Genomic DNA, 15,256 nt, shown 5'->3' on the forward strand with positions numbered 1-15,256 from the left:
AAGGGGACCAATGACATCAGGAAGGTGGTGACTTGCAAGTGAATTGGATTAAGTGAGGCAAAGCTGTGCAAAGTCACTCTCTCCTCCAGAGTAACCACTGTCTAGTGGCAAGATATAGGTCAAGATGACTGGTGGTGGCCTAGGACGCAATGGGAGACCATGGTCTTTTTAAGCTAAGGTCTTTCCCAGGTCTCAGTTTGTCTGAGGCAATGTCTATTCTTTTTTTTAATCAAATTAACCAATATTTATCTATTTTATTGGTTTTTTCATAAAACCAGCTCTTAGTTTTATTGATTAATTCTATAGTTTTTTTGCTTTCAATCTTATTGATTTCTCCTTTAATTTTCAGGATCTCTAATTTAGTGTCTAATTGGGGATTTCTAATTTGTTCTTTTTCTAGCTTTTTAAGTTGCATGCCCAATTCATTAATCTCCTCTTTCTCTTTCTTATTCATGTAAGCATTTAGAGCTATAAATTTTCCCCTAAGCACTGCTTTGGCTGCATCCCATAGATTTTGGTATGTTGTCTCATTATTGTCATTCTCTTGGATAAAATTATTGATTGTTTCTATGATTTCTTGTTTGGCCCATTCATTCTTTAGAATGAAATTATTTAGTTTCCAATTGATTTTCATTCTACTTTTCCCTGGCTCTTTCTTACATGTAATTTTATTGCATCATGATCTGAGAAGGATGCATTTACTATTTTCTGCCTTTCTACATTTGACTATGATGTTTTTGTGCCCTAATACATGGTCAATTTTGAAAATGTGCCATGTACTGCTGAGAAAAAGGTATATTCCTTTCTATCCCCATTCAATTTTCTCCAGACATCTATCATGTCTAACTTTTCTAGTAATCTATTCACCTCTTTCACTTCTTTCTTATTTATTTTTTGGCTAGATTTATCTAATTCTGAGAGGGGGAAATTCAGATCTCCACTAGTATAGTATTACTGTCTAATTCCTCTTGTAACTCATTTAACTTCTCCTCTAAGAACTTGGATGCTATACCACTTGGCGCATACATATTCAATATTGATATTACTTCATTATCTATAGTACCTTTAAGTAAGATGTAATTTCCTTCCTTATCTCTTTTAATGAGATCTATTTTTTGCCTGCACTTTGTCTGAGATAAGGATTGCTACCCTGCCTTTTTTACTTTCGCTGAGGCATAATATATTCTGCTCCAGCCTTTTACCTTTACTCTGTGTGTATCTCTCTGCTTCAAATGTGTTTCTTGTAAACAGCATATTGTAGGGGTTCTGGTTTTTAATCCACTCTGCAATTCGCTTCTGTTTTATAGCAGAGTTCATCCCATTCACATTCACAGTTATTATTACTGACTGTCTATTCCCCTCCATTCTATTTACCCCCTTTGTACTTTTCCCCCTTCTTTCACCCTATTCCTCCTCACCCACGTTTTACTTCTTACCCCTGCCTCCCCCAATCTGCCCTCCCTTTTTATCACCCCCCTCTCTTTTCTTTACCCTTTTCTCCCTTGCTTTTGTCCTCCCTTCTATCAGTCCCCCCCTTTCCCTTCCCCTTTTGTTTCCCTAAAGAATGAATTAAGTTTCTTTATCCCAATGAACGTATATGTTATTCCCTCTTTGAGTCAAATCTAATGAGAATAGGGTTGAAACCATGTTCCCCCCTCCTTTCTTTCCCTCTATTATAATAGGTTTTTTTCCACCTCTTCATATGATATAATTCATCCCATTCCACCTCCCCTTTCCTCTCCTCCCCATAGACTTCCTTTTTATCCCCTTAATTCTTTTGTATCATCACATCAAAGACAATTTATATTTATACCCTCTATATAAAGTCCTTCTCTCTGCCCAAATACATTTACAGTTCTTAAGAGTTATGAGTATTATCTTCCTGTGTAGGGATATAAACAGTTTAACCTAATAGGGTAACTTTTTTTCCCCCTCTGTTTACCTTTTTAAACTTCTCTTGAGTCTTGTATGTTGAGATCAAATTTTCTATTCAGTTCTGGTCTTTTCACCAGGAAAGATTGAAAGTCCCCAATGTCATTAAATGTCCATCTTTTCACCTGAAAGAAAATACACATTTTTGCTGGGTAATAGATTCTCGGCTGCAATCCAATCTCCTTTGCCTTCCGGAATATCATATTCCAAGCCTTGCGGTCCTTTAATGTTGAAGCTGCCAGGTCCTGAGCAATCCTGACTGTGGCTCCATGATATTTAAATTGCTTCTTTCTGGCTGCTTGGAGTATTTTCTCCTTCACCTGATAATTCTGGAATTGGCTACAATATTCCTTGGAGTTTTCCTTTTGGGGTCTCTTTCAGGAGGTGATCGATGAATTCTTTCAATGATGATTTATCCTCTGATTCTATGATATCAGGGCAGTTCTCCTTAATAATTTCCTGGAATATGGTGTCTAGATTCTTTTTCTGGTCATGGCTTTCAGGCAGTCCAATGATTCTCAAATTGTCTCTCCTCGATCTGTTTTCCAGATCAGTTGTCTTTCCAATGAGGTATTTCACATTTTCTTCTATTTTTTCATTTTTTTTATTCTGCTTGACTGATTCTTGGTGTCTCATGGATTCCTTATCTTCCAACTGTCCCACTTTAATTTTTAAGGCATTGTTTTCTTCAGTGAGATTATGCACCTTTTTTTTCCATTTGGCTAAGTGAATTTTTTAAGGTACTGTTTTCTTCAGTGAGATTATGCACCTTTTTTTCCATTTGGCTAAGTGAATTTTTTAAGGTACTGTTTTCTTCAGTGAGATTATGCACCTTTTTTTCCATTTGGCTAAGTGAATTTTTTAAGGTATTGTTTTCTTCAGTGAGATTATGCAGCTTTTTTTCCATTTGGCCAAATGAATTTTGTAAGGCTTTGTTTTCTTCAGCTTCCTTTTCCAAGCTGCTGATTCTTTTTTCATAGTTTTTTTGTTTTGCTTTCATTTCTCTCCCCCATTTTTTTCTTCTACCTCTTGCAATTGATTTTTAAAATCCTTTTTGAGCTCTTCCAGGAAGGCTTTTTGTTCTTGCGACCAATTCACCTTCCCTTGTGAGGCTTCAGATGTAGCCAATTTGAGGCTATTGTCCTCATCTGAGTTTGTGTTGGCTTCTTCCCTATTGATACAGAAGCTCTCAATGGAGAGGGCTCTTTTTTGCTTCTTACTCATTATTGCAGCTTATTTATTTATTCTTTAAGTTGAGGTCTGCTCTGGGGGCACCAGGGTCCCTGTTTTGGGCTTCTTGTGCAGGTGTATAGGTGCTGTGTGACCGGGCTTTTACTCTGAGGCCTTTATGGTGTGTGGATATCCCCCGCCCTGCACTTCCTGTCTGAGTGCGCTCGGCCAGCCAGGCGCCAGACCCCGGCGTCTGATCCCGCCGTTCGTGGCCCTCTCGGCCGGTGCAGGTAGGTTTTTCCACTGTCCTTCTTGGCCACCAGATTTTTGAACCAGGTTCCGGGAGCCTCAGTTGTTCGGCTGTGGCCCGCAGCTCCTGCTGACTTGCCCCGACCCCCTCGGCACTGGGTTGCTGCCCTGCGCTGGGCCTCCCTTTTGCCCGAGTCAGACCGACCTTTTCCTGAAGTCTTCTAAATTATCTCTGGTTGGAGGACTGTGTCTCTCTGTCTTTTTGCAGGTTCTGTAGTTTCAGAATCCATCCAGAGGCTTGATTTAATGTTCGTTTTGAGGGAACAGAAGGAGAGCTCAGGCAGCTTGCTGCTTCCTCTCCGCCATCTTGGCTCCCGGCAATGTCTATTCAATGCCTTCATGGAGAACATTTACAATAGCTAAATGTAAATAATAATTACCTTCTCCTTCAAATATTCACCTTGGTAGGCTATGCATGCATTCAATGTTGTTATAATTGCCCACAACTTTATGGAACTAAGCAGAATCTATGGCATTTGAAAAAATCTTTAATTCTTTCAAATCTTTGTCTTTTGAGGGTGGAATTGATTATTTATCTCCCTGCTTTTTCACCCTGCTAGACTTTAAGAACCTCATGTGAAGAGATTTTTTTTGGAGGGGCTTTGCATTTCTAGAAGCTAGCAGTTCTTTGCACATAGTAGACACCTAATTAATATTTATTTAGTTGAATTGTTACATTTTGTTGAATTTCTTATATTGAAATAATTTGGAAACAGTAAAAAGTTACTTGAAACCAGCTTTTTTAGGGGAAGGGAAGGTTTTGGACAACAAAGGAATTCCTATAAATATAATGAGATAACATCTGTCTCATAAACTTCAATCATAAAATCTCAGAGTTCTGAGCATAGGCATGCATAGAAAGTATTGGCACACTTGGAATATATTGGATATACATCTAATGGAGTTAAGATGCCATCTATTCAAATTTATATCTGAACAAGAATCTTCTCTACAACATACGCAACAATTGATTCTTCCATCTTTGCTTGAAGATTCCAGTGATGGTGAAATCCATCGCCTTCTGATGCAACCCATTCTACTGTGGAATCATTCTTATTATTATGAAGGTCTTTCTTACACTGAGCTTAAATTTCCCTACTATTGCTTTTATATTCTGATGCCTGACAGAAAAGACTTTAATCCCTCTTCTACACAGCAGCCATCCCCAAATGCTTGAAGATATTGAAGTTATGTCCCACGAAGTCTTCTCTTTTATTAAGTAAATGTATTCAGTTCCTTCAACACCTAGTTTCATGTGGCAATGACTTCAAGGTTTCCCCATATGGATTGTCCTCCTTTGGATGATCTCTAGTTTTTCAAGTTCTTTCCTAAAACATGGTGCCCAGAATATAATAAGACAATCACTTAGGACCATAGTTTAGAATTTTTTCCCTGAAGCCAAGTGTCAAAAATAACAAGTGTTGTTTGTGTCCTCAGTTGAGATTAGGATGGGGGTGAGAACTACCTTGTACATATAGGTGGTGGGGGGAGATCTTGGTATGATAGCAGGAGGTCAATGCCATGAGGCTGCAGTGTTGTACTAAAGCCAGCTCTCATTGGGTCTTTGTTAAGTTTGTGTGGTGTATTTTTTTGTATTTTTTGGTGAGGCAATTGGGGTTAAGTGACTTGCCCAAGGTCACACAGCTAGTTCTCAGTGGCTCTTAAAAGTTGATGGTTGGGCGGCTAGGTGGCACAGTGGATAAAGCACCGGTCCTGGACTCAGGAGTTCCTGAGTTCAAATCTGGCCTCAGACACTTGACACTTACTAGCTGTATGACCTTGGGCAAGTCACTTAACCCAATTGCCCTGCAAAAAAAAAAAAAAGTTGATGGTTAGGGGGCAGCTAGTTGGCGCAGTGGTAAAGCACCGGCCCTGCATTCAGGAGTACCTGAGTTCAAATCCGGCCTCAGACACTTGACACTTACTAGCTGTGTGACCCTGGGCAAGTCACTTAACCTCATTACCCTGCAAAAAAAAAAAGTTGATGGCTAAAATTTCATTGTGAGCATTTATACTCCAGAAATTAGAAAACACTACATGTGAGGGCTTTATTGTTTCATTGATTGTCTATACTTAAGAGATGCAGTCATTGTCCTCCTTGATACTCTCATCTAGCTAAATTTTGGGAAACCACTCTCTCCTGGTTCTTCTCATTCCCCTTCCTTTTCAGTCTCCTTCACCGAACTCTCCAGATCCATGCCTTTTAATCACAGTTGTCCGTCAGGGTTCTGTCCTGGGCCCTCTTCTCTTTCTCCCTCTATACTTCTTCACTTGGTGTTCTCATCAGTTCCCATGGATTTAATTGCCATGTCTATTCTGACAGTTCTCAAATCTACTATCCTGTCCATCTGCATCTCCTACTGCCTTTCAGGCAACTCAAACTGGATGTCTTAAACTGGACCTCTTTAACTCAACATGTCCAGGATAGAACTCCTTATCTTTCTCCCAAACCATACTCCCCCACCACTTTTACATTCTGTATCACTATAGAGTGCAAAACCATCCTTCCAGTCCCTCAGGCTTTGCAACTTAGAAGTCATCTGAATTCTTTACTATCTCTTACCACCACCACCCCCACACACACACACCCATATCCCAAGGTCTTTTGCCAAGGCCTGTTGATTTCACCATTGTAATATCTCTTGACTGTGCCCTTTGACACAACCACAACTCTGGTATAGGCCCTCATCATCTCACAACTGTACTCTGGCAACAGCCTGCTGGTGGGTCTGCCTGTCTCAAATCCTCATTCCTTTTTTTTTGGCAGGGCAATGAGGGTTAAGTGCTTGCCTAGGGTCACACAGCTAGTAAAAGTATCAAGTGTCTGAGGCTGGATTTGAACTCAGGTCCCTCCTGAATTCAGGGCTGGTGCTTTATTGAATGTGCTGCCCGGCTGCCCCCCTATTTCATTTTAATACTTGGAATAAAACGAGAATTTCTATTACATAGTACAATAAAAATATAATTGCACTTGAAACTGGAAATCGACTATGCACAATTTGTTATTCCTTTCAAATATACAACAAAATCATCATTTAAAGTTCTTTTTTCCTTTTTTTCTTCCCTTTCTCCTCTTCCCTCCTTTCCCCTGCTAGAGATGACTACATTAGACACAAATAGGTATATATATGTAAAATTATTCTATACACACTTCAATTATAAGTTATGCAGATAGCTTTTTCTTCATGTGTCCTTTTTAGTTAATCTGGGTATTTATAATAGTCAAAATAAAAATATATAATAGTCAAAATAACTTATTCACTTAAAGTCATTAAAAAATATTGTTGTTGGGGGCAGCTAGGTGGCACAGTGGATTAAAGCACCAGACTTGGATTCAGGAGGACCTGAGTTCAAATCCAGCCTCAGAAACGTTCTAGCTGTGTGACCCGGGGCAAGTCACTTAGTCCTCATTGCCCCACTAAATGAATGAATGAATGAATGAATGAATGAATGAATGAATGAATGAATGAATGAATAAAATAATATTGCTGTTACCATATACAATTTTCTCTTCATTCTGCTCATTTCACTCTTAATTATTTCATGCAAGTTTTTCCATGTTATGCTATGATCATTCAGTTCATTATTTCTTATAGCAAAGAAATATTTCATCACAATCATATATCCATTCTCCATTCAACGACTTAAATGATTTCTTAAAGGGCAGGTCTGCCCAAATCACCTCCCAATCAACAAACTCCAGCTCCTTTTACTTCCTGGTTATTATACAAAATGTTCTGTTTGGCGTTCAAAGCCCTTTCTAACCTAGCACCTTCCTTTGACCTTTCCTTACACCTTACTCCCTACCACATACTCTTTGACCAAGTAACATTGGCCTCTTTGCTGTTCTGTAAACAAGATGCTCTATCTCTTTGTTTTACAAATTTTCTATGGATGTCCACCATGCCTGGAATGGTCTTCCTCATCTCTGTTTACTGACTTTCTTTCAATCCCAACTAAAATCCCATCTACAGGAAACTTTTCCCAACTCCTCTTAATTCTAGTACCTTTTCTTTATTATTTCCCATTTTTCCTATATATAGTTTGTATATATTTGTTTATTTGTTTGCTGTCTCCTCCATTAGATCTAAGCTTCTCCAAGGCAGGGCCTATCTTTTGCTTCTTTTTTTTATCCTTGGTATTTAGCACAGTGCCTGACATATAGTAGTTGCCTAATATATATTGATTAATGGATGCATAAAATGTTAATAATGCAAATTAAATTTAAAAGTATGTTGTATATACATTCCTCCCCCCCAAAGAACCAGTTTTTAAAAATTTACCCTGCTACCAAAAGGAGTGGGAGAGGAGAAGTTTATTCCAGCCTGTTCATATGATAGCTTCTCATTTTAGCTCATAGCTCTTGCTAGTTAGATGCTAAGGTCCACTGTTCCTAGCTTGTGAGGGAAAGAAAAGGTACAAATATTTTCTACATCCTCTAATTATTTAAACCTGGGCAAATTTGTGGGTAGCCCTCCCTGGTTACAATCTATCTCTCTTTTCTTATCTTGGACACATCTTAATTGTAGCCTAAGATTGCATTAATTTGAAATAAGGATAAAAAATTATATGAGTTCTAAAGAGACTCTATAGGGTCATTTAATACTAATTAATGTTTTTTAAAGAGTACAACAACCAAAATACATTATATGCATATGTATATGTATGCACACTACATATACAAGATATATTACACCTATTATACTATATTGTATACCATTAATGTATATGGATTCCAAAGTACATTATTTACTAAGTAATGCAATTATCATCACTGGATATTTTGCATAAGTAGAGGGAGAGGAAAAAGGAAAAAAGTAGAACAAAAGGAAGAAAGACCCCTTTTCGCTTGAGAAATTTTTACATGTCTCTGGGTATGTAGGTATATAATATAGGTATATATAATCTCTTACTGTTGCCAAATTTTTCACAACCTCCAAATTTAATTTCATGAACCCCAGTTTAAGAAGCTAGCCTTTAAAATAATTTCTAGCTCTTGAACATCCTATGATACTAATCTAGTTGGTCATTATGGCTTTTGACTAAATACATAAAGTCATTAGGAATGCTGTTTATTCAGGGAAAGACAATAGGAAGGGTTTAGTTGATATAAGTTGGGGGGGAAGAATAGACTTTGACACTCTTTACCTACTGCTGTGTATGATGAAAATAACATTCGACATTTTCTAGTTCACAAAGCACTTCCACATGTTTTCCTATAGAATGATTACAACAGCTGTGTGAAAAAGGTACTTCAAGTTTCAATATCCCCATTTTATAGTTGAAAAAGCTGAAGATGAGGTCACACAGCTAATAAGTGAATAGGCTAATGCTTTTTATTCCAGGTTTGTCTTTACTAAGCTTCCCAGTCATGGAAAATAACCATATCCATGCCACAACTCTTGAAAATCTGGGGTTGAAATAAAATCTGAGAAAAGAAAATAGAAAACTGAACATTGCATTGAGTAGCCTATTTCTTTATCCCACTTATCATGTTATTACTGACCTTCTAACTGGCTCTTTTGGAATAGTGTTCTAATATTTTCCATATATTTTACAACAGTTGATGCACAGAAGGTATTGTGTTTGTTAAGGTTAGAAGGAAAATCCTTAAAATCACATCCTCAAGAGATTTTCAGTGCCCAGCTTGATGGCTCTGGAGTTGAATCTTTAACCCATCTTGATTCCTCTTCCCTAAAGCCCTTGTCAGTTAAAAATGTTAAGCTGGTGCTTTCATCATTCTAAATGTCATTGCTTTGTATTATGACCTATGACACAAGATGAAACTGATGCAGAACCCATATTCTTCCCTCTCCAACTCACCATTAGTCTCTGATGGACATGCCACACACCTCCTCCATCTGCTGACAGAAAAATTGCCCAGGCTTTGCAAAGCACTTTTGAAGAAGAGCAAAGAGCTGGACTCTAAAGCTGGGCAGACAGCTTTCACATCCCAGAGAATAATCAGGGCAGCCTCAACACCATTAACATTAAGTCAAAACTCACCATAGAAAATAGGCTCTGGTTTTTGAGTCTTTTCTATGGAAATTTGGGGGAAATATTGGGGCATGATTATGTAACATCTCTTTTACCTCTCTTCCTACTTCCTCTCCTTTCTTCCTTCATCATTCCAGATTTTGTTTTGGTTAGTAAGTCTTGTGTCTTTGTCTCATAAAGGTAGGAAAAATTATGTGGTTTGAGATGATGTAAAATCCCCTGTGTGGACTGGGACAGTGTAAAATCCTGGGTATCCTATATATAGAAGGAAAAGAGAATAGGGTCAAAACCCACAAGACTGACTGCATAGTCAGAGATGTATTATGGGGCAAAATATTATTCAACAAGATGCTTCTGCCTCAGTAGAACCTTTCTGAGTTTGTTTCTTATAGAACTCTCACAACTCTTTCAACTCTTCAGAATATAACTGCAGTAGAGTTCCTGGATTAGTCATCTCTGTGAAATTCTTTGACTTTAGTGCAGGATCCTACTTCCACTTTTAGATCATGGTTTGGACCACCTTCATTTTCTCAGATATATTCCCTCATAGATTCAGAGGATTTCAGATTTGGAAAGGATCTCAGAGGTAGTCTTATGCAAACCATACCCACAGTGTGAATATCATCCAAAATATCTCCTGTCCAGTGGTCATCCAGTCACTATTTTTTGTGGACTTCCAGGAAGGGGAAACTCATTAACTTCCCATATACTTTTGGATAGCTCTAATTCTAGGAGTCCATTAACTTGGATGGCAAAAAATTGCAATTATATTTTTACCAACTTCTAATTGAAATTTGACATTTCCTTCAATTATTTAAAAACATTGAGAAGGAGTCTATAGGCTTTCCCTGAGCCATAGCACTAGGAACCTCTATTACAGATAGTAAAATCCTCTAGATGTTTCTATTTATGAATAATGTTCTGCTGATTAAATCAAACACCAGAAGATTACAGGGCCTCCATTGGGCAGTGAAAAGAGTGTCAGCCTTCAAATCAGAAGAACCTGGATTTAAATTCTGCCTTTAAAACTATAGCTATGTGATCCTGGGCAAATCATTTAACCTCTCTGAGCTTCATTTGCTTATATGGAAAATGAGATTAATGATAATACCTGCCTTAAAGGGTAGTTGTAAGAATCAAATTTTATTTATATATATATATGTGTGTGTGTGTGTATGTATATGATATTCATATGCATGTATATATGCATACACACATATAAAGTTTATATATGCACATACATATAAAGTTTTTCGAAAACAATAACCATATAGATTGATGCTATTATTGATATTATTATTCATGATCATCCAAAAGAAATTGGCCCAATAATTCATATTGGATTGGAAGAAAATACATGAATGAATGGAAAGGGATGTATCCCAGGGAGACCAGCGAAAGTTGAAATTTTCCTGAGGCTAAAAGACTGAGCTTTTGGAAAGGTATTGCAAAATAAACTTTCCCCATCCTAGAAAGGTTAGCTGGCTTGAATACCTTAAGTGCTTATGAAGAGGGCAGCAAGACAGTGAACATGTATCAAGGACATAGACAATATTCACAAACTAATCCCTAGCCCCTCATCTACCATAAGATTCCAAAATAATATGCCTGGGGAAAAAAGACCACTTACCCTAAGGGAATATGGAGTTATTTATGGAGAAAGGAGTCTTTTGATCAAGGAAGAATTTTTCAAAAGAAGAGGCAAGTCTCTAATCTTTTGCTGTAGGTGACAAACCACATCGGGGCTCTGGCTCTGAGGAAGTGAAAGGAAAGGAGCTTTAGCAGACCCTAGGCTAAAACTCCTGCCCAGGAGACCAGCAGATCAATATATCAGTACAGAACCAAGCCATCAGCTTTGCTCCTCCAGGTAGCACCACCCAACAGCTGAGTTGTCTAACTAAGCCTCATCTAGCAGCCTTGAAGTTTTGTTCAGGAGCCCATACAGCCACTGAGTGATCTGACCAACCCTGCTCAGCAGCAGATTGGTTCATTCGGTAGAGACATCATACCCTAAGAGGAACTATCTCAGATAAACTACCAGTCTGATAGAGGTACTCTGTCCTGTGGAGCCACTTTAACTGAGTAGCAGAGTGACTTGTAGCAAACATCGTGAGGACCCTCTAGTGAGAGGACATCAAAATCCTACAATTCAGGAATTGTGTTTCCTTGGCACTGTTGGGTCCCCTATATATGTGCTTCACTAGTACTCTGACATGCTTTTGGAATCTGGGTGTAATTTTGGGAAAATGTGTCATTGGTGTTGGGTGAAATCATTTGTAATTACTATTCTTACAATGCCATCTGAGTACATACCATTGCTACAGAACTGAATTGATCAGCTGATTGCTAAGGAGAAACACACTGATGGGGGCTCATGAGCTAGCATTTGGGAGAATAGCTTCCAATAAAGGATTACCATTAGAACCCTGAGAGTAGTAACTGGCATCTCTCTGGAGACCGAGTTGACCAATGGTTGTATGAGCTGGGCCAGGGAAGTGTGAGGGGGCATCATAGGAACATTTCTTTTTGTTGAGACTTTAAGATGTACTTGGATGACTAGACCATCAAGTTAGAATCAGTAAAGAAATATGGAATGGGTACTGCAGGTAGACAGTGAATTGAGCTCAGAGTAATACAGGAGGAAGAGTACAATTTGAATTGCATTTGGGAAATTGCACAGTGCTTTTACTGATCCCAAGTTTCTCCTTAGCACAACAATTCATCTTTCTGGCATAAATGTCCAGTGATGTTGTATAGCTATAAATCATGGAACAGTACAGTATTCAAAGAATCAGTTTCAGGTAACCCAAAAAACAATGAAGAGATATATTGTGGATGCAACTCAATTGTAACATATTTTCAGTGATGACTACGATGCAGAAGGTAGCATACCTGTCATTTTTTTCCTGAATGGAGTGTTTTGATTTACTTCCCTAGGTTCCCATAAATCATAACTCTATAACTTTCTGGGCCAGAGTGTCCCTCCCTGGTTACTGCTCCTAACTCCTAAGTCAATTGTTCTTTCCACCAAACACGCTACCTTCCCAGGGAAAATAGGAAACCATTAGCTATATCTTCTAGAATGAACAAAGTAGACTGGAAACTGATTGGAGGGAGGCTGAAAGCAGAAGCTGCTATTTGTACATTGTGTGAGCTAATGAAGTACCTATCTATTTGTGGCCAAGTGGCCTGTCTTCTTATCTTCCAAATTATGAAACAGAAGGGCTCACTTGACCTGCCCATGATCTGAAAAATGGTCTCTTCATGAATGACTCCTTAATTCTCAGTATCTAGGTTGGCAGCATTTTCTCTCTCTCCATCATCATCAAAAGCACTTCTCTGTCTCCTTGAAGGAAAATTACTCTTACCTGAATGGTCTATGGTGAATGGACTTTCTAGTGCAGCAGCTCTCTTTGTTTTCCTTTCTATTGTCTTTCTCTTCTCCTAGGGAGAAAGGAGAAGATGGATAGAGAAATAGGAGTGCGTGTTTTGACAGCCGGGAATGCATGGGCTTCTTTTCCTTTTGCTTCTGAATGCTTGAGCAAGGTACTTCTTTTTCCCATTTGTCCCTGGATGGTGGATGAGCTATACCAAGACCGAGCAGGGGAAGGGGGAATAGGAAGGGTACAAGGAAAATCAGAACAGGATATTTTCTCCTCTAATTCCTTTCTTTTCCTCCTTCATCCCTCTTCCTTCACGGAATTGTCAGCGAGACCTCATGACCTCGGTCCCCCTACAGGATGCTGTTTAAGTACAGCCAAGAATTGCCAACTATCTCTCTTCTCTCCATCTCAGTAAAGAGGTCTCTTTTCTTGAACCTTTTTAGGCAACTCGCAAGCGACAGGCAAGAGAATGAACTTCTTGGGTTTGAAAAAGATCCTTTTTATTCTCTTTGAAGTTGCGGCCCTTTTACTCCCCAAGACGGTTTATGAGAGGGAAGTCAGCAGAGCCCCCAAGAGGTCGCTGGTGGCGCAGTAACCAAGATCAGAGTGAAGAGAAGGGGAAAAGGAAAAGGGGCGGGGGGGGGGGACTATCAACAGCAACAAAACCCAAACCCGAGAAACTTTCTTCCTACTTGCGGAAAAAGGACGCCCCCCTCCCCTTCTCAGAGGCAGTAATGTGACACCGAAACGAAGCCCTGAGACACAAGCTGAGAGAGGGAGAGAGGGCGAGAAGGGAGAGGAGGGGAGGTGAAACAGGAGGAGGAGGAGGAGGAGGAGGAGGAGGAGGAAAACCCCTGTCAAGGAGGTGGAGCGAGGGAGATGGTGTCCGCCTCCTGTTCTTCCCTGCCGTTCTTCGGAGGAGCCTGAACGGGGACAAAACACGCTGAACTCGACACAAAGCAGGGGGCACACGCTGGCGCTGGCGCTAGAGGCGAGTCCTGGGGGCTGGGGCTGGGGCTAGGAACGAGCGGGCCAGGGAGGGGAGCGGTCTGGGCAGAGGAGCGGGTCTGGAACTCCGCGCCCAGGACGGAGCGGAGGAGCCTTCGGAGGAAGGCAGCAGCGCCCCGGAGCCTGAGTGTGCAGGGACGCTCTTGGCAGGGAAGGCGGCGGCGGCGGCGGCGGCAGCAGCAGCGGCAGCGATGGAGAGGAAAGTCTCCTGAGCAGCACCAGCAAACTTCAACGGTGTCCTAGGCTCCCCGGCCCCTCTGCTTCCGTACTTCCCTCCCCGCGCGCCTCGTCCTGTCTTTCCCCATGTGCAGCCTCGCGGCCGGAGCTCTCCTCTTCGCAGGCGGATGGGTGACCCTTTCCTGGCAGGGGCAGGCTGTTTGAGGCGGCGGAGCGGGCGATGAAGAAGAAACAGCAGCAGCAACAGCACCACAGCGGCACAGACCCCTGGACCCATGCGGCCCCCCTGGGGGAGCCCCTCCGGGGCCAGGCAGCTGGAAACGCCCCAGTTCCTTGCCTGCCTTTTCTGCGCTTCTCCCTCCGGGATTACCGGTTTCTGCATGGCCACCCTTTTCGCTTCTGCCTGGGCTCCTCTTCTATCAGCTCACGGGGGACCCCCTCGCTTCCTGCTCGACCTGCGGCAGTACTTGGGTAAGGAAGGGGAGAGGGGGATGACCCTGGGTTGAGAAAGTTAGAAAAGAGAAGCAAGGGGATTGGGAATGGGCTGCAACAGGGATGACTTCCCCCTTCTCCCAACTCTTACACCCCCCTCCCCGTAAAGCTCTCCAGGTGTGAAAGCAGGAGAAGCATCAGTATGCCATAGCACCGACCGTGGGACTTCCTCCTTCGCCGCTGTCCGCACTGAGGGTGAGAGAGGGTGGAGGTGGTTTGGGGTTGACTGTGCCGGCTAGGCGGGAGGGAGTCGTGAACAGCGAAACCTTCCCCACCCACAAACTGGAGCGCCGGCAGTGTGTTCGTGGCCAGGTTGGTGCAGAGCGGGGAGGAGGGAGGGTGGATTCCGCCTTCACATATTTGGGTTGTGTTTTGTGTGTGTGTGTGTGTGTGTGTGTGTGTGTCTTTCTAGTCACTCTCCGCTGTCTAGTTTGCGCGTTCCTCCGCCTTTCAGCCTCACTGCCTACCATCCCTCCTCCCACCCTGCCCGTCAGCCCACCCCCAGCCGGGCTGTGTGGGAATGCAGTTTACATGTCGGATTCCAGTCCATGTTCATCTGTGGTTGCAATTTTACCGCCGCCGGTCTTGCTCTCGCCCGGTCTGGACACCCTTCTCCTTCCTGTCAGTTAATCTAACAGCCTAAAACTGGCAAACGCCTGGGGGTGCCATTTATATTTATTTCATTTTATTATTTTTAGGACTTCAGAGGACGTAGCCCCCCGGCCAATAGAAAGTGGGTCTGTCTAGGTCAATTTTAAGCTCTGACTTTGTTTGTCCCGGATCATTTT

The 15,256-nt window shown here is 41.3% G+C and overlaps 1 protein-coding gene across 1 annotated transcript in view; it reads left to right on the forward strand.

Moving 5' to 3' along the window:
• The first annotated feature begins 13,648 nt into the window (after positions 1 to 13,648).
• UST (uronyl 2-sulfotransferase) overlaps positions 13,649 to 15,256 on the forward strand; it is a 390,474-nt gene continuing 388,866 nt past the window's right edge. The window contains 4 exon segments of the mRNA XM_043964108.1: positions 13,649 to 14,260; positions 14,263 to 14,300; positions 14,302 to 14,346; positions 14,348 to 14,447. Coding sequence (XP_043820043.1) covers positions 14,197 to 14,260; positions 14,263 to 14,300; positions 14,302 to 14,346; positions 14,348 to 14,447 — 247 coding nt within the window. The 5' untranslated portion in view covers positions 13,649 to 14,196.

Source organism: Dromiciops gliroides, chromosome 4, assembly GCF_019393635.1.
Source record: "Dromiciops gliroides isolate mDroGli1 chromosome 4, mDroGli1.pri, whole genome shotgun sequence".
Classification (NCBI taxonomy): domain Eukaryota; kingdom Metazoa; phylum Chordata; class Mammalia; order Microbiotheria; family Microbiotheriidae; genus Dromiciops; species Dromiciops gliroides.